Source organism: Musa acuminata, chromosome BXJ1-8, assembly GCF_036884655.1.
Source record: "Musa acuminata AAA Group cultivar baxijiao chromosome BXJ1-8, Cavendish_Baxijiao_AAA, whole genome shotgun sequence".
NCBI lineage: Eukaryota > Viridiplantae > Streptophyta > Magnoliopsida > Zingiberales > Musaceae > Musa > Musa acuminata.
This window is the reverse complement of record NC_088334.1, coordinates 49,576,187-49,599,821: the sequence shown is the minus strand read 5'-3', so window position 1 is coordinate 49,599,821 and position 23,635 is coordinate 49,576,187. Positions and strand designations below refer to the sequence as shown.

Here is a 23,635-nt window from a genome sequence, read left to right as displayed (position 1 = left end):
TGAGACCAAAATTGTCGCAATCTAAATTGGCTCACTGATGTTAGCTGAGATGAGCAAAATCCAAGAATACTCTGAAGACTGCTATGGTTAATCCTGCAGGGATTATGCAGGTGACGAAACCTGATGTTAAGTAGAAGGGTGTTTTTTGCTGGGTGAAGAACTTTATATTTGTTCTTTCTGTTCCATAGAAATTAATCTATTTAGATATCAGATTTCATCGGGTTAGAATTCAGGAATTTGGCTGTTTACTTCTTGGCTTTGGATCGAACATCGAATCTCATCCATCCCCCATGTGTTGCTTCATATTAAATGGTCTCCATTGACAGATCTTATCGTCTATGGAGCCAAATCTTTGCACATGCAAGGAGGTAATGGTTGACTCCCTTTGCCACAGGGTACGATCTGACTTAGAACACAAACAAGATACAGTGAAACGGTAAGGATTGAGCTCCCAACTCTCTCTAATGGTTGACTTTAACGTCCTTCGATGCATATATATATATATATAAATAAAGAGAGAGAGAGAGAGAGAGAAGGGGGTGGGGGGAGTTATCGATTACAGGTGAAGGAGACACCAGGAAGAAAGGAAGCACAGCAGAGGTGGTTTAGAGGATAGAGCACGGGTTGGGTTCATCGTACCACACCACCACAGCCTTGCAAGCGGTGCAGCAGGAAGGCAAAGGCTTGCTTGGTTCCTTCTTGTCGTCCTCCTTCTTCTCGTCCTTCTTCTCCTTGTCGGGTTCTCCGACGCTGACGACCTGCGCAGGCCGATTCTTCTTCCTCAGGGCCTTGACGATGAGCACCACGTCGACGTCCCCCACCACCGTCGCCGTGCTCTTCTCTACGTCCATCGTTATCGACACCACCCCTGCGTGCAGTCAGATTATAAGTAAGACAGGATCGAACGCAGCACGCATGCAGACGGATCGGAAACCCAGTCCTCCTCCACTGCCCACCATGGAATTTGGAGATGATGGTCATGATGCAGCTCTTGCACTTGCCGCACATGATGCTGACCTTCAACACGATCTTCTGCAGCAATCGGAAAGCCACAACAAATCACAACCATAATCATATGATCGACATGGAAGCCTAAGATTGCTTCGGCCACCAGTTTACCTTCATGATGACACCGCGAACGCTGCAAGATGCAAGACCAGTAGTGCTGTTCCCAATTCCCCAAACCAAGTCGAAGCTTATATATAGCTAAGCTGCATGTGCTACGATTTGTTCTATGTATGTATGAAATGATCAATTCAATATTGAATGATTGCTAATGTCAATTCAATGTTGAATAATCGTCGCCACTCATCAATATCAAATGATCCATTGCAGCTTCGCGTGAACTGCTACGAGTCAAAAGCTGCGTGCTAACGAAAATAGACGCCACAAAGCACAATAGTTATGACGTCGAAATCCTTCCTCACACAAGGAAGACACACAAAATACCATCATCTCTTAGTCAATGTGTTTCTTTTTGCCCCACAATAGCAAAATTCCTATAGCTACGTCAAGATTTATTCCTAAGGTGATGTTCTTATTGATTTGATAGTCGTAGATTAATATCTACATGCTACTAAGGTAACTCAGCTGCAGTAATAGATGTCACAAAAGGAACCCAAGCAGACTTTATTTGGATGAATTAAGAACAATTGCAAACGGAAATAAGTGAGAGAAATGGGATCACAACACGAGAGAGGAGAAAGAAATCTAAATACTGATACTATATACGATAAAAAGAACAGGAGATCGATCGAAGTCAACGATCCTTCATCTCCGAATTATCAACCCATATCATTTTGCCTCAGTCGACCGCTTAACCTAAACTAACCCAAACTCGAAATCCTAATTTAATGCAACAACATTATATTAACGTAAGAAAACATTTGTCGTTCTCATTGCCGTCCGCATGAATTGCTTCGAACACATGGGAGAAGTTCTTCTCACACACGCACGTTGAATCATGACTGGCTTCTGTTGATGTGCTCGTCTCTCCTACCGGAGAACAGATCACAATCAGATGGTGGATAATACAAACTTTAGTGTCTCGTATGCATCACGACGGCGGCTATGTGATTAAGAAATGTACGTATGTATATATATATATATATATATATATAGGTGAAATTATTTGGATGATCCTCCGATTCTACTTGTCGATTCATGTCGATGAACAAACGTCTACTCGCGTCAAACTAGTCTTCGTTCAATGTAATGTTCAAATCCTTTAGCTGTCCATCACAATCACAAGCAGGTGAACCGTCATCAAGAATCATAAACTTCCATGCAGCACCCTGATCGAACAGTATCTATCGAATACAAGACTTCCAAGGAAGACTGATTGGTTAATCAATTTCACTAAATATTCTAAATCTATTGAACTATAGAGGGGAGAATAACTATGATATAATATCTTTAAATTTTGATTTATACAGGTTTTGTTCATATTAATTTGGATAATAATTGAATTGGCATATGGATGGATGGATGGATAATCCTAAGTTTCTTGTTTCAAAAAAATAAGTTGATTAGGAATTTGTCAATTCCATGGGATGATGAGCAGTAAATCTGACACAAGATTTTGAGGATCGAATCTGGAATAGCAGCCAAAATAAGGAGATGCGGGAGAGATGTTAAATTTGAAATGATGCTTCCTCCACAGTTCCTTGACTTGACTTTGTCTTAGATTTATCTTTTGAAGCTGTACTAAGTTTATTCTTATATCCAACTAATAATGACCATCGGCTGGTCTTCTCTCTAAAAGAACACCAGCGAATCTTTTGACCATTCTACTACTGTTCGAATGCATGTTTCCAACTGGCATTTGGTGTCATCTGTGAGAACAAAAGAGTCTTACGGCCACTGAGTCGAGAAGATCTTCCGCGAATCTAAAAGGTTGTGGTTGTAAGGCCTTCTTATCGGTCACATAATGCACGTATCCAACTGGCATTTGGTGTCATAAGGGAAGATCTTACTCGAATCCAAAAGGATGTGGGTTGATGGCTTTTTTAATGTGCAATTAATCGGCCAAATGATGGATGAGCAGTGAGTACGGGTGTTGACAGAGATGGGAACCGAACAATCAAGATTCAAATCGGATTAAATTTTATAGAAATGATTCGATTAAAGTAATAAGATACTTTGAATCGAAATTATTTTTCATCTATCTAATTAAATCGTTTGAAAAATCGATTAATCGATTTTTAATTTTAAATTATATATATATATATATATATATATATGTCAGAATTTTTTTTTCTAATTGGATCTATATTTTTTTAATATATATATATATATATTATTTTAAATATTTTAAATAATTAAATTTATGAGCAAATGATTTTTTATTTTTATGTTGAGAGATGCCTTAAGGGAGCAATGGCTTCACATGTAATTTTTTTTATGATGTTTTTTATTATGAGATTATACAGTAATAATACATACAAATCAACAAAAAATATATCATAAAAATCAACAAAGGGATTGTTAATGAAAAAAGATGAGAAAAAATAAAGTTCAATAGCCAGAGAGACAAAGAAAGAGCAGTGAACCCCTCTAGTTTGGGAAGAAAATTTAGGATTTTTAGTAGTTTTTGGATTAAGTTGATTTTTTTTAAAAAAATTAAAATCAGGTCGATTGGTTTGATATGAACATATTAATCGAATCGAAAAAGAGTATCCTCCCAAACTACGATCATTTATAGTTTTAAAATTAAATTATGAATGGTTCAATTCAGGTTTGATTTTTCGATTCGATTTGAAGATCCCGTGATTACTAAATTATGTTTGAAGAACGATTCAAATAGGAATTAAATCAAGTCAATAGTTATTTGAAACCAGTGTCTGTCGTATCAAAGCGTACTGGCCGTACCGGGCGATACATACCGGTCCGCTAGGTACTCGGTATGCAGATTGCCCCTGTATTGCTACAGTGTCATACTGTAGAACTGCTACAGTGCTATAGTATTACACTGTAGCACCGCTATAGTATCAGTACGTCCTGGTGTACCGTCCAGTACACTGGTACCGTATCGTACCGAGCCTGGGTCGAAACTCCGGTACGACACGGTATGACAGACCTTGTTTGAAACAAATTAAAGTCGAGGGTATATGGGGTTTCAAACCAACTAAATATGAAAAAAAAATAGATTTCTTAGTATAATGATTAACATTTTAGAATTAAAGTCAAATGACCAAAGTTTTAAATCTTGATGGACTATTTTTATTTTTTATTTTATCAATCGAAAAGTGATGGATCGAATAGGAATCAAAATCGATGGTTCCACAACCGAATTATGATCACTCCAACAAGGAACAAAAATAAAAGATATAAAATGTGATAATATTTAAATAAAAATTTTATTTTTTCATTTATCAAAATTATATATAAATATTCGATGATATACTTTTTTTCTTTTATCTTTCGTATCCATTCTATAGAATTATTTCAGTATTCTCATCTCAGCTATACAAACTTCTATACGGATTATATTATATATATATAATAATCGGAGTATATTCAGATTGTTAAATAGTTGTCAACAAACATTCTACATGTTGTCATTTCTATCCAACACTATCCAACACGGGGTGTGACACAACCGACTCCTATCAAGTCGGGTTCGGACCATATCCAAAGTAATGGCCAAATCTCTACAGTGTTTCTTTAAAAAATATAAATTTATACTTTTAGAGGACATTTATTATGTCTTTTCATTATAAAGATGAAATATTCCTTTAAAAGATAAAATATCAAAATTAAATTGGTCGATGCAATTTTATCTATCTTTACAAGAGGGAAGCAACTTTCATTAATTACGAAGAAAGAAGAAGAAGAGAGCTTACTATGACACCATGACTTCACCTTCTTTCAGGTCCTAAACATAAGGATCTAAGTAAGAATAACACGTGTGTGTAAACTAAGAAGCCACCAAAGCTTGTTGGGTCGATCAGTTCATTAGCAAGTGAGTTGCTATGCTACCTGTGGTTTGTTTACTCAACATGGTGGTTTGGATTGGAAGAGAACTTGTGATCCATCCATATGTTGATGCCATGCATGGTTGCTTTCTCCCCTCCTACAATACACAAGCTAAACTTACAAGCCAAGAACCAAATCTCATATCAGCTCTCCTCCATCTGCTTAATACTGCAAGTTATTACCTAATGGCTGATGCTATTTTCCATCTGAAGATGAGATCCCTTACAAGCTAACACACACACACACTCACACACACAGAGAGAGAGAGAGAGAGAGAGAGAGAGAGAGAGACTCATATTTATGTTGGGAGACTTGTCATTATTTATTCATGCCAATGCCACGTATACTGCTGCTTTCTTACCTCTGTCCATGTTTCTTGGCTTGTGGAGGACCATTTCATGCCTTCTTTCTTCAGTATCACATCACACCTTCCCCTCTTATAAATACCTTCATCTCTCTCTCTCTCTCTGTGTCTCCTTCTCGGCCAACAAGACAAGTCTTCAACAGCGGCAGCAGCAGCAGCAGCAGCAAGCTGGTGGCATGGGCAAGTCTTCCCTCCTGGCATGCTTCTCCCTCTTCCTCGTTCTTCCTCCCTGCCTCGCTGCGGACCCTGACCTGCTCCAAGACATCTGCGTAGCAGATCTCAGCTCGAGTAACAAACACTTCACTCCCCTCTGTTTCAGTGGATGATGATGTCTTGCGTCCCATCGAACGAACGAGATTGTATTCGTGCTCTCGAACGCTGACTTGTGTTGCAGACGTCAAGTTAAATGGCTTCGCGTGCAAGCCAGCCGCCAGCATCACAGAGGCGGACTTCTTCTTCAGGGGCCTGGCCGTGCCCGGCGCCACCACCAACACTACCACGGGCTACCTCGTGACCGCTGCCAACGTCGAGAAGATCCCCGGGCTCAACACCCTCGGCTTGTCCTTCTCTCGCGTCGACTTCGCTCCCGGCGGGCTGAACCCGCCCCACACCCACCCGCGCGCCACCGAGATCGTCTTCGTCCTCGACGGCACCCTCGACGTCGGCTTCCTCACCACCGCCAACAAGATGGTGGCCAAGACCATCACCAAGGGCGACATCTTCGTCTTTCCCCGCGGGCTAGTCCACTTCCAGAAGAACAGCGGTGCGGTTCCCGCCGCCAGCATCTCTGCCTTCAACAGCCAGCTCCCCGGCACCCAGTCCATTGCCGTCACACTCTTTGCGGCCAATCCGCCGGTGCCCGACCATGTTCTTACCGAGGCGTTCCAAATCGGAACCAAGGAGGTGGAAAAGATCAAGAGCCGCCTTGCACCCAAGAAAGCAGCAGAAGAGGCGGTCAACTGTCTTTAATTACTGGAATGTGGTCGGCGGCATAACGTTTGTTCATTGTTCATTCAATCATTAGCTAAATAAGATTTGCTGCAGCTCTGAAGCAATGATTCCATCTCAAATGCAGGAGGGATCACCAAAACAAACACTAATGAGCCATTCATTCTATGTCTCCTATTCTGGAAATTCAAAAGGATTTCCTATAAATTCCACCAGCACACAAGAACAGAGGTGATAAAGACAACAATCATGGTAAGACTTTTTACTTCAAATGGGGGCTTTACTCAGGTCCATAGTAATCATCATCACTAAGCCATCAAATAAAATGGGTGATACCTTTATGCATGCCCCAGAAGAGAGACAGATATCTGATCAAAAGGGCCTGCTTTTGCTGAGACTGAGAGGATCCTCCACCACCACAATATTTCATGCATGGCTTGAGCATTTGGTTCTCTGATTTGTATCAGTTCATCCCCAGATTGCATCAACCAGTAAAGAGGGAAACTTGAGTTTTCTGTGATAGGTTTTTCCTTCAATATATAATAGGATGAGTATTTTGTCTTCCAACAATTTGTTTGATCATTCTAAGCTTCCATATAATCACTATAAAATTTTCTTTCTTTAAAAGAATATATATACATACATTTATGGTGATTCTATCAAAACCATAAAAATGCTGCCATCATACTTCTCATGGAGTATCATTTCTAAGTCACCTAAAACACAATAAACTTGGATTCGATTAACTACCGTTGCAAAATAGTGTCAATACACAGTACTTTATCAAAAGATACATAGTCTGCTCTATATTAAATAAAATATTATGATTATGATCATCTCAAGGTTATGATAACCATAATGTTTCAAAATTATTTCAAGGTCTAACTATCAAACATTAATCTTTTGCCAACAGATCCTAATGATGTTTTCAGAAGCTTGTAACAAATGATGCATGGTACAAATAAAAAATCTAAGTTTAGTTCAAGCTTTATGTGAAGGAAAACTTCATTTTGTTAGTTAAATGCACAATTCACAAGGGAAACAAACACATTCTCTACAGCAGAGCCTCCCATAAAATTCTTGATATGACATAACAAGATAAATCATGTACTAACGATGAGGCATTAGAGGAGAACAGTATTCATGCCAGATGACCATCCAAATTCTGGAGTGATTCCTTGAGAAGTCTTTGTGCCTCCTCTCTCCTCCTGTAAAAAGTTAGATCCAAGAAATCAATTAGTCCACAAGATTACAACACACAAGTTTTTCTCAAGAGACACAAGCTTGAAGAAATTTTGGTATCTAATGAACTAAGAATTTGATATACCTTCCAATTACCACGGTTACCATTACATAGTGTTAATTAGTTAAACGATGCTGCAAAGTAAAATCTTAACAATGCCAGGTTGATGATCATCAAAATGTCCACAATTATATGGACTTGCCCGATTAGGTGCTCCTCCCCATTGTTTGCACTTTAATGGCATATGTTGCCAACGTCATGCATATCACAACGACAACAGAATCTCACATAGCTTAATTTTAAGAAGCTATCAGCAAGCATTGCATTAGTTAGAGAAAGGTTTCTCACGCTTATCATTTAACATAAAAAATTAGATCAGGTAATTGAGAATGTTAAATAACATCACAGCTCAGATACCACACCATTTTTTGATCTTCTTTAGGCACCTAACAACAAATAACTTGATGGTTAGATGGAAATCCTGGATGTTATGACTTAAACAATAAAACCTATCTGTTTATCTCCTATGAACTCATATTGTCTGAAGGAATATTTTAGATAAAGTTCATATCGAGTCACCAAACAGTATAGAGAGCAGTTTAGAAAATAAGTTCATAGTTCTCTCTCTCTCTCTCTCTCTCTCTCTCTCTCTACCTACATTTTGTAAGCAACAATGATCCCTTGTAATCTTCAACAAACAAAAGACCTCAAAGATTTTGCCATAAAGATAGAAGGGAAATTGCTTAGGTTTTCCTTTTAACACATCAAATAAATGTTTTTTTATTCTCCATATGGTGTGGCAAGTATTTGCCAAATGGAAGTTATTTGAGCTTATCAAAATTAAGTTCAACAATTTGAGGTCATCAAAATTAAGGTAAACAAAATTACTTTTGAGAAAGACAACAAAGATGTCTAACCCTTGCTAACTAATGTTGGAAGCCCTCCAAAATTTTCTGTACCCAGCTATTTTTGGATTATTTATGATCAATCGGTTATGAACAAAAATAAATCAACATCCTCAGAGAGAGAGAGAGAGAGAGAGAGAGAGAGAGAGAGAGTATATCAACATTTTATGTTGAAATACAAACCTTTTGATATCCTCTATTGCTTGCTTCCTCTGTTGTATCTGACGTTCTAGAATGTGAATGAGTGTTGCTCTCGCCTAAAAGTAAAACATCAAAATAACAACACTGAGAGCATGAAGAAGATTCCATCGAGAGTGGTAAAAGAAATAATCTGAAAAAGATTTTACAGTTGAGTTTGAGCATCTAATCATGTACCTGATGAGGACGCAATGAATTCAGAAGATGATGCAAGTTCTTGAAAATAAGAGAGATGTCTTCAACTCTACGTGCGTATTGAGACGGTCTCTCAACGAGAACATCTGCTAACTCGAGAATATGCAGTTGAAGCTCTCTATTGAGGGATGTTAATTCCCGCTTGAAGTCTGAAATAAAAAATAATATATCCAAGAAACTAGTCCAAAATCATAAAACAACAAGTGCAGAAGAAACAGGAAAAGATTCTCATGTATAAAATGGTCACGAAAGAAATCTGACAAAAACTATGATCATGACAAAGAGGTGATACAATTATCAATTACAAGGTATCATAAAATTGCTCCACAAAATAAAGCACATCATTGAAGAAAACAAATAGATGCGTTACCACTAGATTAAAATATGCACCATAACAAATTCCCACAACAAGATCACAGCTTTAGCTATTGCATGTGCGTCCTGCCAGACAAGAGAACTCCAAGTAGCACGGACATTATCTAAGCAATCTAGACTTTATCTAAGCAACCTAGACTAGCAATCAGTAAATTAACATCCTTATAACAGTTCGACAATAAAGTAGGATATGATATTTTCACATCATTAAAAAAAATATCAAGATGTTACATATGCATGTGCACTATAAAGTGGCCCCACAACCTGCATATCATTTACATCTTTTAAAACCTTGTCTTCATTCTCTATAAAGATCAAATGGAGAATTTACAAAATAAGTCACAACGGTCAACTAATTCTAAAACTGATGCTATCTTTAGGCCCTCAACATGTGACGAACCTTGAAATTTTAAGCTTCAGAATCAAGCTTGCTTCAAAATAAAACTTAAAGTTCCAATTTATAATGTTGAAAATTTTCAGCATTCAGTTCTTACAGCAGTGTCCATTTTTACAGAATTATTCTAGAGGAGATCAAAAGACATTAATTATTCCTAAAAGTGTATTGCAATATTTAAACACTCCAATTTGTCCATGAAAAGTTGAAATTAACAACGAAGCTGCACAAAAATCGTAGTTCCTCTATGTCGGTGGCATTATCTTTTGCTACTTGACACTGACAAATTAAACCCTTTATTTCTTCTGCTCTCAATGACCCACTTAATTAGGAATTTTGTAGACATCTGTTAGTACAATTTTAATATTTAATTGCCAAAAAATAAACCCTTTCATATAAACCTATTTGATTCTTGATTTCTTTTTCCTCGGATACTAAAATGCATTTAGCTGAATAGCCAATACCAACAAGAAAAAGAAAAGAGGCATAAGTAATACCAATGGTGGGGCCTTTGGGGTAGAGCTGACGTACTCCCTGATCCTCTAAGCTCGGCAGCACCACATCCGTCTAAGATGCCACAATCGCCAAAAGAGAAGAAAAAAAAAATGTTATCATGATGGAGCTGCATTAACGGAACCCTAATACGAGGACGAAGATGAAGGGGAGAAAAAAAGAAAGAGGGAAAAGAAGATATTTACAGTGTAGGTGGCGCCGAAGAGAGGGTAAGTCCCCTGGACGGGCGGGGGAGGTTCGGGAGCAGACTCGGGATCCTCAAGATAGTCCTTGTACAGGCGATAATACGGAGGAGGTGGCGGATACGCCGACGATGTTCCTGTTGCCATCAACACCTTTCTCCCTCTACTCTTTCCCCAAGCAGTTGCTGCTCGCAATTGGGAGCTTCATCAAAAATAACAAGGATATTTTGGTAACTAGGGCATCCAAGCTTCAAGGGAAAAAAAATGAAATTTCGAACGCAATCGGAAACACACTGCCGATAATCTCTTGGGAGGATCGATTTCTGGAATAAACATATGAGGGAGAGAGAAGAAGCGATCGGAAGGGGGCAAGTAAGATCGGGGCGAGCGGGATTACCGGGCTACGACAGGGCGCGCCGGACTGCCGCTGTGGTGGTAGCTGCGATCGGGAACGAGATGGGGGAGAATCCGAACTGCAGCGAATGGAGGACTGGGATTTGGTGAATCGGATAACGAGTTGCTATGGACGGTCATGATCACATGACATTTACTCGTATGAGTACAGGGTTCATTATTTTAATTAGGGAAAGAAAAGCAAAAAAGAAAATTAAAAGTACACAGAATATTGCGTAATAATTATTACTGATACAATCACAACTTATACAGTTGGTCTATTATCACACTGATGAAAAATAAATAATGATAATATTATTTCTTCTTAATTACATTTTTAAGATTAGGATTTGTTCATTATATCGGTCTCGAGTGAATATAATAATATATCATGCATGATAATATAATTTATGATTAAGATATTTTAAATATTATAATGTCACGGGAAAATCCAAAAAATATGTCGAAATATTAGGGAGGATATAACATCGGATTCCATGTCGGAAACGGGCGTAATCAATCCGGTTTTGACCAGCGACTGGTTTTCTACCACGTATAAACCATACCAAACCCCTGCACTGATCGTTAGCCAATCAATCTCGTCAAAGCGTCGAAAGGAGGAGAAGTGCCTCCTTTGTGTTCGAGCAAATGCTGTAGATAAGATGTTGACGGAACAAGGGGCTGAGAGCTCCGCGGACGGGGCTGGGGAAGCGGGAGCGCGTCAAGGATGATGTTTCTGCGGCTGGAAGAGCACGAGCAGTCTCCCCCTCCAATCCCATTTCTCTTGGACTTTCATCTCTCTCTACCTAAGACTTCACTCGATATTATTCCCACCTTATCTATCTGGGATTAACCTCTCTCCATACACCCCACACATCTCCCTCTCGTCTACCTCGTCGCCCTCGTCATTCATCTCAACGCTGCTTCTACAGGTTCCAGCTCTCTCTCTCTCTCTCTCTCTCTCTCTGGTTTTGTTTTGAAGATGGACATGGGGAGAACACCATGCAGCAAGAGGGTACAAGTATATTATTAGCCCATGATATGTGAAGCTGTGTAAATCTCAATTCATGCACATGATTCACATATTTGTAGGAGTTATATAATCTTAGATCTCTTTTCATCCCATAGATGTGTTCTATCTTGTCTATTTTCTTCCTTACTTGTCATCCCACAGATACTCTAACCATAGGTTAAAGATCAAAGAAGTTTGTTGATAAGAACTGTTGTTATTTACTTGCTGAATTTTGGATTCCAACATGAGATAGGGTTTCACTTTTCGTATTCTTAATTCTTCTTCATTCCTAGATCAGGCCATGAACACACCAATATCCCCCTATCTTAATGGAGTTGCCTACCTACATGTAGTTGAAGAAGAATAGATGACTTTTATCTGCCTTGCAATAGCAGATTTAAGTTGTTCTATCTCCATTATTGTCATTTGTTGTACTTCTACAGAATTCCTGTAAACACTAGTCTCCAACATTTATACAGATGAAATGAACAGAATCTTTATCTTGCACTACTGTCCTCAATCATTTGTCCTAAAAATCATTGCAACATTCAATCATATATTGGGAATCAGAAGTTGACTAAGTAACAATTTTGCAGATGAAGATCTTATACCAGTCCATTAATCCAAATGGGCAACCAGCATGCCCTCTTAAAAGTTCTGCCATGGATGCCTGTCAACAACGTTTTCAAATGGGTCTGCCTCTGCATGGTGTTTCCTCCCTGAAGGCATGCCCATTAAGCTCGTTGAAGAAGGCCTCTGTCACCATTGCAGGCAGGGAATCCAGACAAGGACGGCCTTCATATGCTGTATCTGATGTTGGAACCGACCCTGATGTACGCATTGACATATTCGATGGATCCACCAGTAGCATTTGCAATCTTTCTCATTCACTTGTAAACGAACACAAAGTTGGACATGTCGAAAATTGCAACATGCCGGTGTGCGGCCTGGAGTTTCAGCCCTTAACTCCGAGTTTCATGCATGCTATCATGGAGGAAGAGAAGTTCAGTGTGACACAAGATGCCAGCAAAGACGGCGATCAAAACTCTTCCAAGCCAAGTGATGTTCTTGTCATTTCTGTCTCTTCTGCTGTGAAATTGGATGATAGGCAGATCAATCTCATCTCAAGAAAGATGCAGAGGCTGACAGGGTTCAGAAAATTGAGACTGGAAAACATTGTCGATCCATCGCTGATTGCAGGCTTTGTCATTAGCTACTGTGACGATGGGTCACATATTATTGATCTGAGCGTGAAAGGTCAGTTGGCTATGCTCGCAGCAAGGCTTGAATCCTCAGATCAGAAGAGTGCTAACACAGTTGGAGATTTCCTGACAGCATGAATTGAACTGCATCAAGTAAATACTCACTAGTTAAAACCATGAACTAAGACACTAGGAAGAGGCTTGATCTTGTTCTGTTCAGATCTAAGTTTTTAGTCTAAGAGATGTGTATACTGGTAGGATGTTAACTTCTTTGTGTATTAATAGTAAATATATCAATGGAGTTTCTAATATCCATCAAATGCATGAGATTGCAACACAGACAGGATTTTCATGGGACCAAATGTGTGGAAATATGCATGTTCATTTGGTGGTAGATTTCCGCAGCCTAAAAACTCTTTGCATACACTTTTGAACCCCAATGTAAGATTGGTAGAAATTGAAGTCAATTAGATTCCTACCTACTCGATTTCCCTATCAGATAAAAGCTCTATCCTTGATTAGTTCTTAGCTTGTGATATTATCATGGTTTGATTTAAAGCACAATATCTACCAGTGGAAAATTTTGCATATTTAATTAATTTGTTATATTATGTTCTCTCTAGATAACATATTTGCTTCTTGCTTACTATCGCACTGGACTTGCTTAGATTAGTTAGTGTTGCACATCATAAATTAGGCACCTTTGTTGATCTATTAGATTATCCCATGCCCATCTGAGAAAATTAGTGTTCATAAATTTATCCTATTATAATCCCTTCCAAGGAAAAGCCCACTACAATGAAGATCAAAACATAGTGTTTTAGGCATAGTCAATGTTACAGATTTCAGCTCTGATTGATCCTAATTGACATATACCAAAAGCATCGACGATCCCATCTGTCAGAAATCTAAACTAATCATGCAAGGTATCTAGACATTGTAGACATACTATACTACAGAGCAGATGAAGGATGAAATTTAGTAGTGCACCTTATAATATGCCCACTCTTGTTGGCCACTGGAGATATTGTGACAGTCCTAGCAATGGGTGGGAAAAAAATGTTCCTAGCACAGGACCTGCTGAAGAAGAGAGAAAACTTGTGTATGCTCTCAGGAGCTGTTCTCCCTTGTCATTCCCATGTCCCACCCTTCTGCAAGAACTTTTGTTCCTTGTGCAAGGCTAGCCAAGGCTGTATCAATAACACTAGGACTGGTTCTAATTGTCAAACAAAAGATACATGAACATTAATGGAACATTCATATTTTTGAAACTTCCTGTCATAGTATCTTATTAACCTAAAACCTAAAATCACAACCGCGAATACCAGATAAACATCTTAATTAGTTATTTTTGTTATGCCACTTCTTCATTTAATGCCCCATAATGTGAAGTATCCATTTGTTGAACTGACGGAATGTTGGTTCATAAATGAAATACAGAAGAGGATTGATTGACCAAATTGAATGTCAGTTGGCGCTAGAGGTGGTAATAATATGGATCTTCTGAGACAAAGGTGTCACGAAAAAACAGGCTAAACAGACAACCAAATCCTCAAAACACTCTCAAACCCTAAACCAAATGCTTCTGCACTACTTGGCCTACACTTCATAAACCATATGATATTGTGTCTAGGTCTGGTGATCCGTACATGCTTAGTCCATTGAGAAACTAGGTAGGTCCAAATTCAATCAAATAAACTGCACGTGAATAAAATATCATTTAATCTGTTCAGAGGAGCCTTACTAGGCACACCCCTAGTACATTGCAGGAAATGTTTGAATTGAGATTGGATAGTCATCTTATGGGTTCGAATCTATGGAAGAATTTCACATCTGAGCAAGATATGGAAGAATTTTGCATCTAAGCAAATCAGCTTATGGGTTCGGTCAAGGCTCCCTGGTTGGACATCTTCTCTAGTAAGGCATCATCTTGGTTGGGCTTCTCGATCAGCTTTCTAGATCTCACTTCACTCTAGACGAACTCCTACCCAATTCCAAATGTGACAACATTAGAAAAATGAGTTGGATTGGGTCAACTCCTCCATGCTGAGTTGATGACCAAAATTAACATTGATAAATTTTTATGGTAATATTTTAATTAGAAGAAAATGATTCACATAATAGCTTGCAAAACAAACACAATTTTCACAAAACCAAGGCATGAAGAGACATTATATAGTAGATACAAATGAAACAATATGAAATTTAAGTCCTGCAAAAGGTCAATTAAGGAACACATGATCAACAAGCCTGTGAGATAATTTTTACCAAGGCAGAACGCAATTCTTAGTTCCTATAAGAGGATAGCTTATTTCTTCTCCATATCAATCTTAGTTCTGTCTCTAAACACTAAAGTAATGTTTCACAAGTAAAAGGTGCTCTTTTTGACTAGTAATAGGATCGTTTAACCCCAACAACTTCTCCCCAGACAAACATGTAGAGGGACATGATGAATCTTTAACAGGCAGCATTGTACATGTTCCAGATTTGAACTACATAGGAATTGATCTAGATTGCACAAAACAAGGATTTAGATGGGAAGGAGAAGCATACGATGGTGCCACAAATTTCCAGCAACGCGCCTGCCTTTCTCCCGATTTCTTATGGTACTAAGCAAAGCACCTTGAGGATCGCCTCCTTGTGACCTAAAGAGTGAAATCAAACAAGGGAAAATGTGAGAACGTAAAAATAAGAATGACTAAACATTCCCGAAAGGATTTCGTTGGCGCTGCTTCTGTAGGGAACGAGGGTAGAACTCACCTAAGGGTTTGGGAAGCTCCATCACTGACCGGATGATGCCTGGTTCAGATTGTTAGCATAGCGCCTTGCCGAGGGCCCGGCAGAGGCGGATCGGTGAGATGTGTTCGACGGGGACGATCACCCAGTCCCTGGAACCCTTGCTGCTGCGGTGCCGGTGGCGGTGGATGGCCGGCAAGCTTGCCGTGGTCCATCAAGAAGACTAGCCGAATAGAGATGGATCGGAATCGATGGAGAAGAATCGGGTTCGGTGGTCTTCCGATCTGGAAGCCCACCGCGGACACGTAGACGCAAAGGTGGCTGTTGTTGGACGAGCGCTTAGTTTGCCCACGCAACGAGGAGTCCAACCAAAGATTCGGGTTCCGGGTGGCCCACGGGAGACGCAAGGCCGAGAGGCGTCGACCCCAACCCCGTGTGAGCCCAACGCGTGCGGGCACGTGGACAACCGTTTCCCATCACACACCACGGATAAAAGATTAAACAGCCGTTTCCAAACAGCATAATCAACCATAAAAAACTTGCCACCTCAGCATGAACCAGAGGGTCTTTCGTATCAAAGACAGGAATTGGATTTCGTCGTTTGTAGCTGATCGTGTGGGCATGGCCACGTTGGATGCGATAGGAGGAAGGGGCGCCGTCCACGGAAGCAAAGCGTGGGAGAATGGGATTCGACACCGCTACCCGCCCCGGTTCTCCGATTCCGTCTCGGTTCCTCATCAGTAGTATAAAATCGTTGGTATCAAAAAAGGACCGAGAGGGTGGGTGGGATCGATCTCACCTCTCTTTCCGGCGATTCTCGATCACCGCGACATCGAAGCGCAGTTCGATTCAAGATCGACCCATGGCGTCTTCGACCTGCGCCTTGGAGCTCCGAGCGGCGGGGTTGGCCGGTCAATTTCCGGCGGTAAGGAAGCAACGAAAGGGTTCTTCTCTCTGCCTTCTTCTGGCAGGCACCAAGTCCCGGCGGCGTGATTCTTTTCTGGAGATAAGCAGAGGCACACGAGCCACCGTGAGGGCCGCCCAAGCTGTGGGGCACGACAGGACGACGGCGCTCCCCTTCTCCGCCGTTCCAACAGGACAACTAGCGCTGTCGGCTCCTGCAGCGGTGTACATGAACAAGATGGAAGAGGGGGGGAAGGTTGTCACCCCCGAGATGCTGGATCGGTGGATGAGGGAATCAATCGGAGAGGTAGCGATCGCTCCTCGATCCCTTCTGTTTCTTTCGTTCTCCTTTTTCTTTGATTCCGCTAACCTCGTGGAACCAATCAATGTAGATTGTGCGGAACATCGGCAAGGCGCCCTTTCTCATGCACATCTTCTCCGACGGAGGCCGAGGGGGCGCCGCGCCGGCGCTGCGGCTGGAGAAGGAAGCGGCGTCGCCACAGATCTGGCGGCAGATCAAGAAGCGGTGGGACAAGGAGGGCCGCACGCCCGACGCCGTGATCCTGGTGGAGGGGCTCGAAGAGGGAGAGATGGAGGACGGCACTCGCGTTGAAGAGGCCGCGGTCGGCGTCGTCTGCCGCAGCGTCCCCCGGACGTGGGGCCTGGTGGTGCAGGGGCGGGGGATGGACTGCGTCGCGTGCTACATCCTCAACATCACCCGGGTGATGTCGTCGATGGGCTTCTGCACCCACTTCTGCCTCGTCCGTGCCAAATGCTTCGGCGAGCCGGCGGACGTGCAGCTCAGGAACGTTTGGTTGCAGGGGAGGTAGATGGCGCGCCCACTCACGGGTGGTGATCGCTGCATCGGAGCCGCCAAAGACGAAGCCTGATTTGCTTGTATTATTATTATTATTTTTATCATTTCCCTAACAAAATTCGGCAAGAAATATTATTTTTACTCATTGCTTTTATTTAGATTCAGAAATGGATTCTACTATATTTTTTAAAAAGATCTCAATATTGTTTCGTTGCGGGACCCACATGGGGCCGTCTGATTTCTCCAATCGGTACGTAGGTACACGAGGGGTATGGATCAGCGGGTGGAAGAATGTTTTCGGGCAACAAAGACTGCGTGTTCCGCGTTGCGCCGAGGAGTACCCATAATAGGGAAAACGGTAAGCCGCGCCACCCAATATCTACCTATCTGACCATTGGCGAAAATTGGAGGCTGAGAATTGGGCCCCACAGGAGCCCAGTTGACACCGCGTTGACCTAGCTATATTTTTGTCGTGGTGGGGCCGTTTCAATGAATTAATTGCATGGCACGCCAAAATTGGAATCTCTGATGCTTACGATGTCAAAGCTCGAAACGATTAGTCAAATCTTGAGAAGTGTGATAGTTGCATGCTATTAGATGTCACTTGTGAGGGTCATAATAATGAAAAGTAGGTTAAAAGTGCATTACAGTCTTTCTATATTGTACTACAAAGGACTTCGACAAAGATCAAAATTGAAATGTGGTTCATAAATTCTGGTCATACTTTAAGGTTGTCTGTCCACAAAATCAGACCTTAAATGAATGAACAGTGGGGTCATAATTTATTGTCACATTTAACCATTCATGCTTAGAGGGAGACGCTCTAAATAGGTTATACAACTTGATGATGGTAATAATAATGATGGGACACGAACTAACGTCACTTGCTCCCGGGTGATGTCTCCTATGTCACGTAGATCAAGGAGTTAGGGGGTTGCCTGTCTCGATTTGACCAGACAGCGCCCGGTCGAAATAGACTAAAATGCTGACCGAGGCACGTCGTCATCCTGCAGGAGTCCGGTCCTTCATGCAACGCCAATGTCGGTGTCAGACGTTATCCAAGGTACGACCCTACTTCCTGTAAGCGGGCATATCAAGAAACGATGACCTTCCCTATAAAACCCTCGTGTTCGGAATGAATGAGAGGAGAGATCAAATAAGAAAAACCTCCTGAGATTATCGATTGACTTGATCGTCGGAGGGGTCAGGCCGAGCTCTCCTGACTCGACCTGTGTGTGTAGGGACGAAGACGAAGTGCCTCCCACCGAAGGCCTAGGCGAGGGGTCCCCTCCTGAAGAAAACAATGACCCCGTCGTGATCGGACCACTGCGGTCGGCTACCTCAGTAGTCTTAAGGGTCGTTCAGGAAAATCTTCAATCATTCAGACTCGAATCCACCCGTATTGACCCGAGGCCACGGTGTAAAGATGTTGATACTAACACAACCAATAGTAACAATCACTATTAGATTTTTAAGAAGCTTTCATTTATTATGATTCATGTTTAAGTCACCAACACCTGAATCTTCTTGTAGCCAATCAAATTTTGAGACCACCAAAACCAGAATACTGAATATAATAAGATTTTGTATACCTTTCATCCTTCAAATAAGGATTTTTTATAAAAAATATATATGTACATTAGAAAAAAAAGTTGTTGATATTTTATTTTCTTAAATGTTCAAATGGTCTAATTAGTAAATCGAGCCTAATCTCTTTCATCCAAATTTTATGACTATATTGCAAACCCAATAAATCCCACTCACTCAACGGCCTGCCATTGCATGTGTGTTTGTGTGTGTGTTTTTCCCCGTTCTTGGAATGATCACACAGTTCAAAAACATAGGGGTTTGGGGCAATCGTTTTCATGAAGCCAAATGCCTATTCTGAGACGTAAACATAAAATTGCAAGGGGAAAAGGCCACCATTGATATGGTAAGCAATGTTGTTCCTCACAAACATGTTTCGAGATGTGGATTGGCGATTGAGAGATCAACCAAAGAAGAATAGAAGAGAGAGAGAGAGAGAGAGAGAGAGAGAGAGACTGGAATGGAGCTTAATGATTTATAATAAAAATAATTGAAATTTCAAACAAAAACCTCGTTTCAAAAAGAATGAGTAACGATAATTTCATTCAAGTGATTTATTTTATTATTTCGTAAATATAATCTATAAGTGCAATGATGATTTATACACTTCGGATGGGATGAAAATTAAGAATGTGTTGAAAAAAATAATTTTTTTTTATTTTAATATCAAAGAACTTTACAACTTAATGATCCCAATTTAATTATTTTTTTTAATTTATCATATTATAAATTATACATGATATATGTATTCTGATTATTTTAATCTTTAATAATGATGTGCCATGATAATTAATATATTATTATTAAATTCACAACTTTCATGTCATAGTTTATGTAATTATGCTATTTTATTATTTACGTTCTTACTGGAGTTATACTGATATCTTTATATTTATAAAAAAATATTTAATTTTATTTTACCTCATATGATATTTTTATCAGTAAAATCGATGAATTAAGGAGAAACAAAGTTAAATATTTTAATTTTATAAATATATAGATAAAGCATAAAAATTGGGACGTTAAAAATAACTAATTATAATAATTAATCTATTAAGTAGTGAGATGTCGGTATGAGTTGATGGCTCAGCAGTTCTTTGATTCCGGGAATGGGAGACGATTTGCTTAAGAAAGCGATGTCCTCTTTTGACTCCACGCTCTCCTTTATCTGCCTCGTTTCTACTTTACCTTTCCTCGTTCAAAGCTTTGAACGGGTCAACACCTTTGACTACATATAGATTCCACATCGGCTGTCAAATTGATTCAGCGAGAAGCCTTTGCACCATGATTTCCTTTCTGCCTCTGTAGTAAGATGATGTCGTTTACACACAGTGTTGTTCTCTAAGGTGGCGACTGTCGCATCCATTTGGTGAGGTAGAGGAGCGTCAGCATCATTGCAGGAGAAGTCTGTCATAGTCCCAGAAGAATGAAGTATAGCAGGGTGATCGGAAGAGCTATCAGCATCCCAAAGATAACCCTGCAGATTTCACAGCATGATTAGTGGATACTTGTTGACGACGAGAGGATCTCTTCGGTCTGGGTTGAGTGCTTACGCGGTGCTGAGGATGGCAGGGTGGAGGTTGTACTCCTTGGCGAAGACGAAGGGCACGATGCCCTGCGGCAGCGCCGCCTACCCAAACAAAAGCATTGCGAGTCCGTTAGTTACTGCGTCAAAAGATCAAACACAAGGTGTGCAAGAAAGATAGACACGACGACGACGGCAGCGGCGAATCGACCGACACCGAAGTCTCCGTCTGTTCCCTTTCCGTCACCATCGAATCAGAAGGTGGAAAAGCAGAGCGCAGAACCTGCACGATGGCGACGTGGAGGAGGGTCCCACGCAGGCCGACGGCGACGGACGACACGGCCATCGTCGCGGGTCCGGCCACGAACCGGATCACCATGGCGAGCGCGGCCACCCTGTTCCCGCACGCTATTATCCTCGGCTGCAGCGCCATGAACAGCCCTGTCGATGATTCCACAGCGCTCAACTGTTAGCCAAAAGAAGGATCACCGGCTACTTCTGTAGAAATAGAATTGGCGGTCTTTGGGAACTCGCCTAAGCTAAACATGGCCATCCCGAGGCCCGCGTCGGAGAGTATGGAGATGGACTTCTCTACAACCTTCGGCATGGTAATGTTCCACCTGCACGCCAAGATTAAGGATACCATCGTCATCATCATCATCATCATCATCATCATCATCGACTACGTGCTTGGTGGTGGTACGCACCGGAAGGCGACGAGGGACCAGAGGAGGCCGACGAGGCTGGAGCAGGTGTTGGGATTGCGGACCAGCTTACGCCACACCATGATCAGGATCAGACGGGTCATGACGCCCGCGGGGGGCATCTGGTGTGGCCCTCCGTCGCTATCGGACGGCCCTCCTCCTTCTCCTCCTCCCGCGCCCTTGTCGTTGGCCGCCACCTCCTCGTCGAAGCCTACAAACAACAATACAGACATGATTAGGAGGTGGATGTGATAAGAATAATGTCATATTAGTAGTTCAACCTTTGGTGGTGAGGCCGTTAAAGGGCACGTCGGCTGGCACCACCACCGGAATCTCCTTTGCCCCGTGATCGACGTGGTCCGACACCGGCGACGGGCTCGAGCTCCACACGAACATGTGCAGCTCCTTCGCGTCCGCTGCTGCCTTTACCGTCGTTGCTCCCACCCCTGCTCGGTGGTTTTGATGGTAGCTGGGTTGCGGATGGGGCGGCTTCTTCGCCGCGGCTGGGACCTCCGTGGCGTAGTGGTCGTTGTCTAAGCTGGAGTGTAGGGAGTAGATGTCGGCGGGGCCGAAGCTCGACGAGCGGAATGGCGGTGTCGGAGAGGGAAACTCGGCGTTGTTGCAGTTGGATCCCCTGGGGGTGGTGTTCCGGGAAGAGCTGAGGGAGTGGATCTCAACGCCGGTAAGGTTGGACGGCCGGGGGGTCGTCACGGTCGACCTCCTGGACGACGTTGACTTGCGGACGGTGACGTAAATCTTGCCGTCGCCGCCGAATTCTGCAGCGGTCTCGGCAGCCCCGGCGTCGAGCGAGTCGACATCGTGGTCGACACGGAAGGAGACGATGGAGGCGGCGGTGTCGGGGAACTGGTCGGCGACGAGGAGGCGAGCGGCGCGGTACTCGAAGAGGAAGAGCATGAGGGTGTACCAGATGATGCACTGCAAGACGACGACCTGGACCATGAGGGAGCCGGAATAGGGCCCGTACATGGCGACGAGCAGGGGGATGCCCATCACCAGCGTGTTGGGGAGGGTGAAGAGAGAGAATGCGGTGATGGACAAGTCGAGGGATGAAACGCCGCCAGGGAACGGGCCTCGGCGGAGGAGTTTGGACCAGACGGCCAGGGCCGCGAGGACGAGCAGCTTCTGCAGGGTGTCGGCGGCGACGAAGCGGAGGTTCATGGCGTAGGGGTCGTTGGTGGAGATGAAGTGGAACGAGAGCAGAGGCACGGCGAAGACGGCCACGAATCGGTTGATGCCAGCGCACTGCTCCGGCGAGAAGATCCCCCACCACCGCACCGATCCGTACGCCAGCACCATCGCCACGTACAGCGGCACCACCGCCACCAGCACCGTGTTCAGGTCGTGCCACGAGATCATTTCTCTGGCTAGCGCTCGCTTCTCAGTTACAGTCTCTCTCTCTCTCTCTCTCTCTCTCTCGGAGATAAAACACTCCCCAAGAAGTGGTGGAGGGGAACGGAGGAGGAGGAGAGTGTGCAATCTATGGATGTCTTCAGACTTCGAGTTGAGGTATTTATAGATATGCAACACAGAGGAAGCCAAAAGCCTCTGATCAGAGCATCTTTACCTTTTTGATAAAGATTTTTAATGAAAATATATGTTTTATTACATACTTCACAACAAAAAAATAATATATATATATATAATATATATATAGAAGAACAAATTATAAGTTTATTTAAGTTAATCTAAACTCAATGCTAAATCGGCTTAAACATTCTTTCATATTAGTTCCAAAGAATTTTTTTCATGTCCTCAGATATATGAAATGGGATGTTATTGGAACAACGAATCATTAATATTTAGGATATCTTCTTTTTGTATTATATTCCTTCCATACCTGAATTTGTTGTCCTGTTCATACTTCAATCTACTTTAAGCATAATATGGAACATATATTCAATCTAGTTTCAGGCATTGTTTACTTGTCTCTTTAAAGAGTTTGCTCTCTCTTAATTAAAAAGAGTATCTTTCATCCTTCTTTATTATAATATAGAATATTTCTTTCACTTCTCTGTAGTAAAACATATAGAATTAATTAATGATATTTTTATTGAATCTTTAATCATCCCACACCCTTTGGACATTGCATAATTTTGTGAAGAAGATATTGGTACCAAAAGAATTAATCTAGATTATCATACATAAGACATAAATGTAAGAAATAGTAAATATAAGGTTTGCATAGTTCAACATTAAGGAGAATTTTCATTGTAATAGAAGCATGGATTAAAACAAGAACCAAATCCAACTCTGTTGCTTTATTTCGGGCTTTCTCTTACCTACTAATCTTTGCTTCAGAATAAAGACTTTATATGAATAATGAATCAACTGGTTTAATTGGTTGGAATAAAATTCAATCAATCAACTGCTTTGAATTTACTATGCTTAATCAAGTTGATCTCAATGAACTGCTTTGAACTTGCAATATAAGATCAATGATT

The 23,635-nt window shown here is 41.7% G+C and overlaps 6 protein-coding genes and 1 long non-coding RNA gene across 13 annotated transcripts; 3 read left to right on the top strand and 4 right to left on the bottom strand.

Annotated features, from left to right (window-relative positions):
* Nucleotides 1-303: 303 nt before the first annotated feature.
* On the bottom strand, nt 304-1,202 carry LOC135588548 (heavy metal-associated isoprenylated plant protein 36-like). The gene is made up of 3 exons (XM_065080721.1): nt 1,120-1,202; nt 957-1,032; nt 304-868 (listed from the first exon to the last, which is right to left on the bottom strand). Exons 1-3 carry the CDS (start codon nt 1,123-1,125, stop codon nt 606-608), a joined length of 345 nt encoding a protein of 114 aa, XP_064936793.1. The 5' UTR covers nt 1,126-1,202; the 3' UTR covers nt 304-605.
* Nucleotides 1,203-5,426: 4,224 nt separating this feature from the next.
* Nucleotides 5,427-6,858, top strand: LOC103995912 (germin-like protein 5-1). Of its 2 annotated transcripts, XM_065080720.1 has the most exons (3): nt 5,427-5,629; nt 5,736-6,323; nt 6,417-6,857. In XM_065080720.1, exons 1-2 carry the CDS (start codon nt 5,518-5,520, stop codon nt 6,308-6,310), a joined length of 687 nt encoding a protein of 228 aa, XP_064936792.1. In that variant the 5' UTR covers nt 5,427-5,517; the 3' UTR covers nt 6,311-6,323; nt 6,417-6,857. The 2 variants fall into 2 exon arrangements, with proteins under 2 accessions (XP_064936792.1, XP_009414929.2); XM_009416654.3 differs by having other exon boundaries at nt 5,428-5,629; nt 5,736-6,858.
* Nucleotides 6,859-7,251: 393 nt separating this feature from the next.
* Nucleotides 7,252-10,849, bottom strand: LOC135588546 (mediator of RNA polymerase II transcription subunit 7a-like). Of its 2 annotated transcripts, none has more exons than XM_065080718.1 (6): nt 10,692-10,849; nt 10,298-10,496; nt 10,097-10,166; nt 8,813-8,979; nt 8,621-8,694; nt 7,252-7,497 (listed from the first exon to the last, which is right to left on the bottom strand). In XM_065080718.1, exons 1-6 carry the CDS (start codon nt 10,826-10,828, stop codon nt 7,431-7,433), a joined length of 714 nt encoding a protein of 237 aa, XP_064936790.1. In that variant the 5' UTR covers nt 10,829-10,849; the 3' UTR covers nt 7,252-7,430. The 2 variants fall into 2 exon arrangements, with proteins under 2 accessions (XP_064936790.1, XP_064936791.1); XM_065080719.1 differs by having other exon boundaries at nt 10,589-10,728.
* A 365-nt stretch (nt 10,850-11,214) lies between these two features.
* LOC135581211 (ATP synthase delta chain, chloroplastic-like) lies at nt 11,215-13,238 on the top strand. Of its 3 annotated transcripts, none has more exons than XR_010476324.1 (2): nt 11,215-11,619; nt 12,296-13,238. XR_010476324.1 is itself a non-coding variant. In XM_065080716.1 (2 exons), exons 1-2 carry the CDS (start codon nt 11,670-11,672, stop codon nt 13,037-13,039), a joined length of 783 nt encoding a protein of 260 aa, XP_064936788.1. In that variant the 5' UTR covers nt 11,357-11,669; the 3' UTR covers nt 13,040-13,238. The 3 variants fall into 3 exon arrangements, 2 of the variants coding, with proteins under 2 accessions (XP_064936788.1, XP_064936789.1); XM_065080716.1 differs by having other exon boundaries at nt 11,357-11,708; XM_065080717.1 differs by having other exon boundaries at nt 11,358-11,702.
* On the bottom strand, nt 12,196-16,330 carry LOC135588545 (uncharacterized). 3 transcript variants are annotated; one of them, XR_010476326.1, is made up of 4 exons: nt 15,662-16,330; nt 15,455-15,546; nt 13,892-14,117; nt 12,196-13,045 (listed from the first exon to the last, which is right to left on the bottom strand). It is a non-coding gene; the product is annotated as an uncharacterized LOC135588545 (long non-coding RNA). The 3 variants fall into 3 exon arrangements; XR_010476327.1 differs by having other exon boundaries at nt 13,892-14,091; XR_010476325.1 differs by lacking the exon at nt 13,892-14,117.
* A 42-nt stretch (nt 16,331-16,372) lies between these two features.
* LOC103995916 (uncharacterized) lies at nt 16,373-17,511 on the top strand. Its single transcript, XM_009416659.3, has 2 exons — nt 16,373-16,847; nt 16,933-17,511. The coding sequence occupies exons 1-2, from the start codon at nt 16,500-16,502 to the stop codon at nt 17,368-17,370; spliced, it is 786 nt and encodes a 261-aa protein (XP_009414934.2). The 5' UTR covers nt 16,373-16,499; the 3' UTR covers nt 17,371-17,511.
* A 2,469-nt stretch (nt 17,512-19,980) lies between these two features.
* Nucleotides 19,981-22,633, bottom strand: LOC103996462 (auxin efflux carrier component 3a-like). Its single transcript, XM_009417384.3, has 6 exons — nt 21,455-22,633; nt 21,177-21,384; nt 21,004-21,089; nt 20,753-20,910; nt 20,498-20,574; nt 19,981-20,421 (listed from the first exon to the last, which is right to left on the bottom strand). The coding sequence occupies exons 1-6, from the start codon at nt 22,548-22,550 to the stop codon at nt 20,355-20,357; spliced, it is 1,692 nt and encodes a 563-aa protein (XP_009415659.2). The 5' UTR covers nt 22,551-22,633; the 3' UTR covers nt 19,981-20,354.
* Nucleotides 22,634-23,635: the final 1,002 nt, after the last annotated feature.

Coding starts and splice junctions, on each gene's coding strand:
- LOC135588546 (XM_065080718.1), bottom strand. CDS start 10,828: ATGACCGTCCATAGCAACTCGTTATCCGATTCACCAAATCCCAGTCCT. Junction 10,497..10,691: donor GCGCGCCCTGTCGTAGCCCG/GTAATCCCGCTC, acceptor TTTTTGATGAAG/CTCCCAATTGCGAGCAGCAA. Junction 7,498..8,620: donor GCAATAGAGGATATCAAAAG/GTTTGTATTTCA, acceptor AACTTTTTACAG/GAGGAGAGAGGAGGCACAAA.
- LOC103996462 (XM_009417384.3), bottom strand. CDS start 22,550: ATGATCTCGTGGCACGACCTGAACACGGTGCTGGTGGCGGTGGTGCCG. Junction 20,911..21,003: donor GATGGCCATGTTTAGCTTAG/GCGAGTTCCCAA, acceptor AATCATCGACAG/GGCTGTTCATGGCGCTGCAG. Junction 20,575..20,752: donor TCCACGTCGCCATCGTGCAG/GTTCTGCGCTCT, acceptor TTGTTTGGGTAG/GCGGCGCTGCCGCAGGGCAT.
- LOC135588548 (XM_065080721.1), bottom strand. Junction 869..956: donor CATCATCTCCAAATTCCATG/GTGGGCAGTGGA, acceptor GACTGCACGCAG/GGGTGGTGTCGATAACGATG.
- LOC103995916 (XM_009416659.3), top strand. CDS start 16,500: ATGGCGTCTTCGACCTGCGCCTTGGAGCTCCGAGCGGCGGGGTTGGCC. Junction 16,848..16,932: donor TGAGGGAATCAATCGGAGAG/GTAGCGATCGCT, acceptor CAATCAATGTAG/ATTGTGCGGAACATCGGCAA.
- LOC103995912 (XM_009416654.3), top strand. CDS start 5,518: ATGGGCAAGTCTTCCCTCCTGGCATGCTTCTCCCTCTTCCTCGTTCTT. Junction 5,630..5,735: donor CGTAGCAGATCTCAGCTCGA/GTAACAAACACT, acceptor CTTGTGTTGCAG/ACGTCAAGTTAAATGGCTTC.
- LOC135581211 (XM_065080716.1), top strand. CDS start 11,670: ATGGACATGGGGAGAACACCATGCAGCAAGAGGGTACAA. Junction 11,709..12,295: donor CATGCAGCAAGAGGGTACAA/GTATATTATTAG, acceptor ACAATTTTGCAG/ATGAAGATCTTATACCAGTC.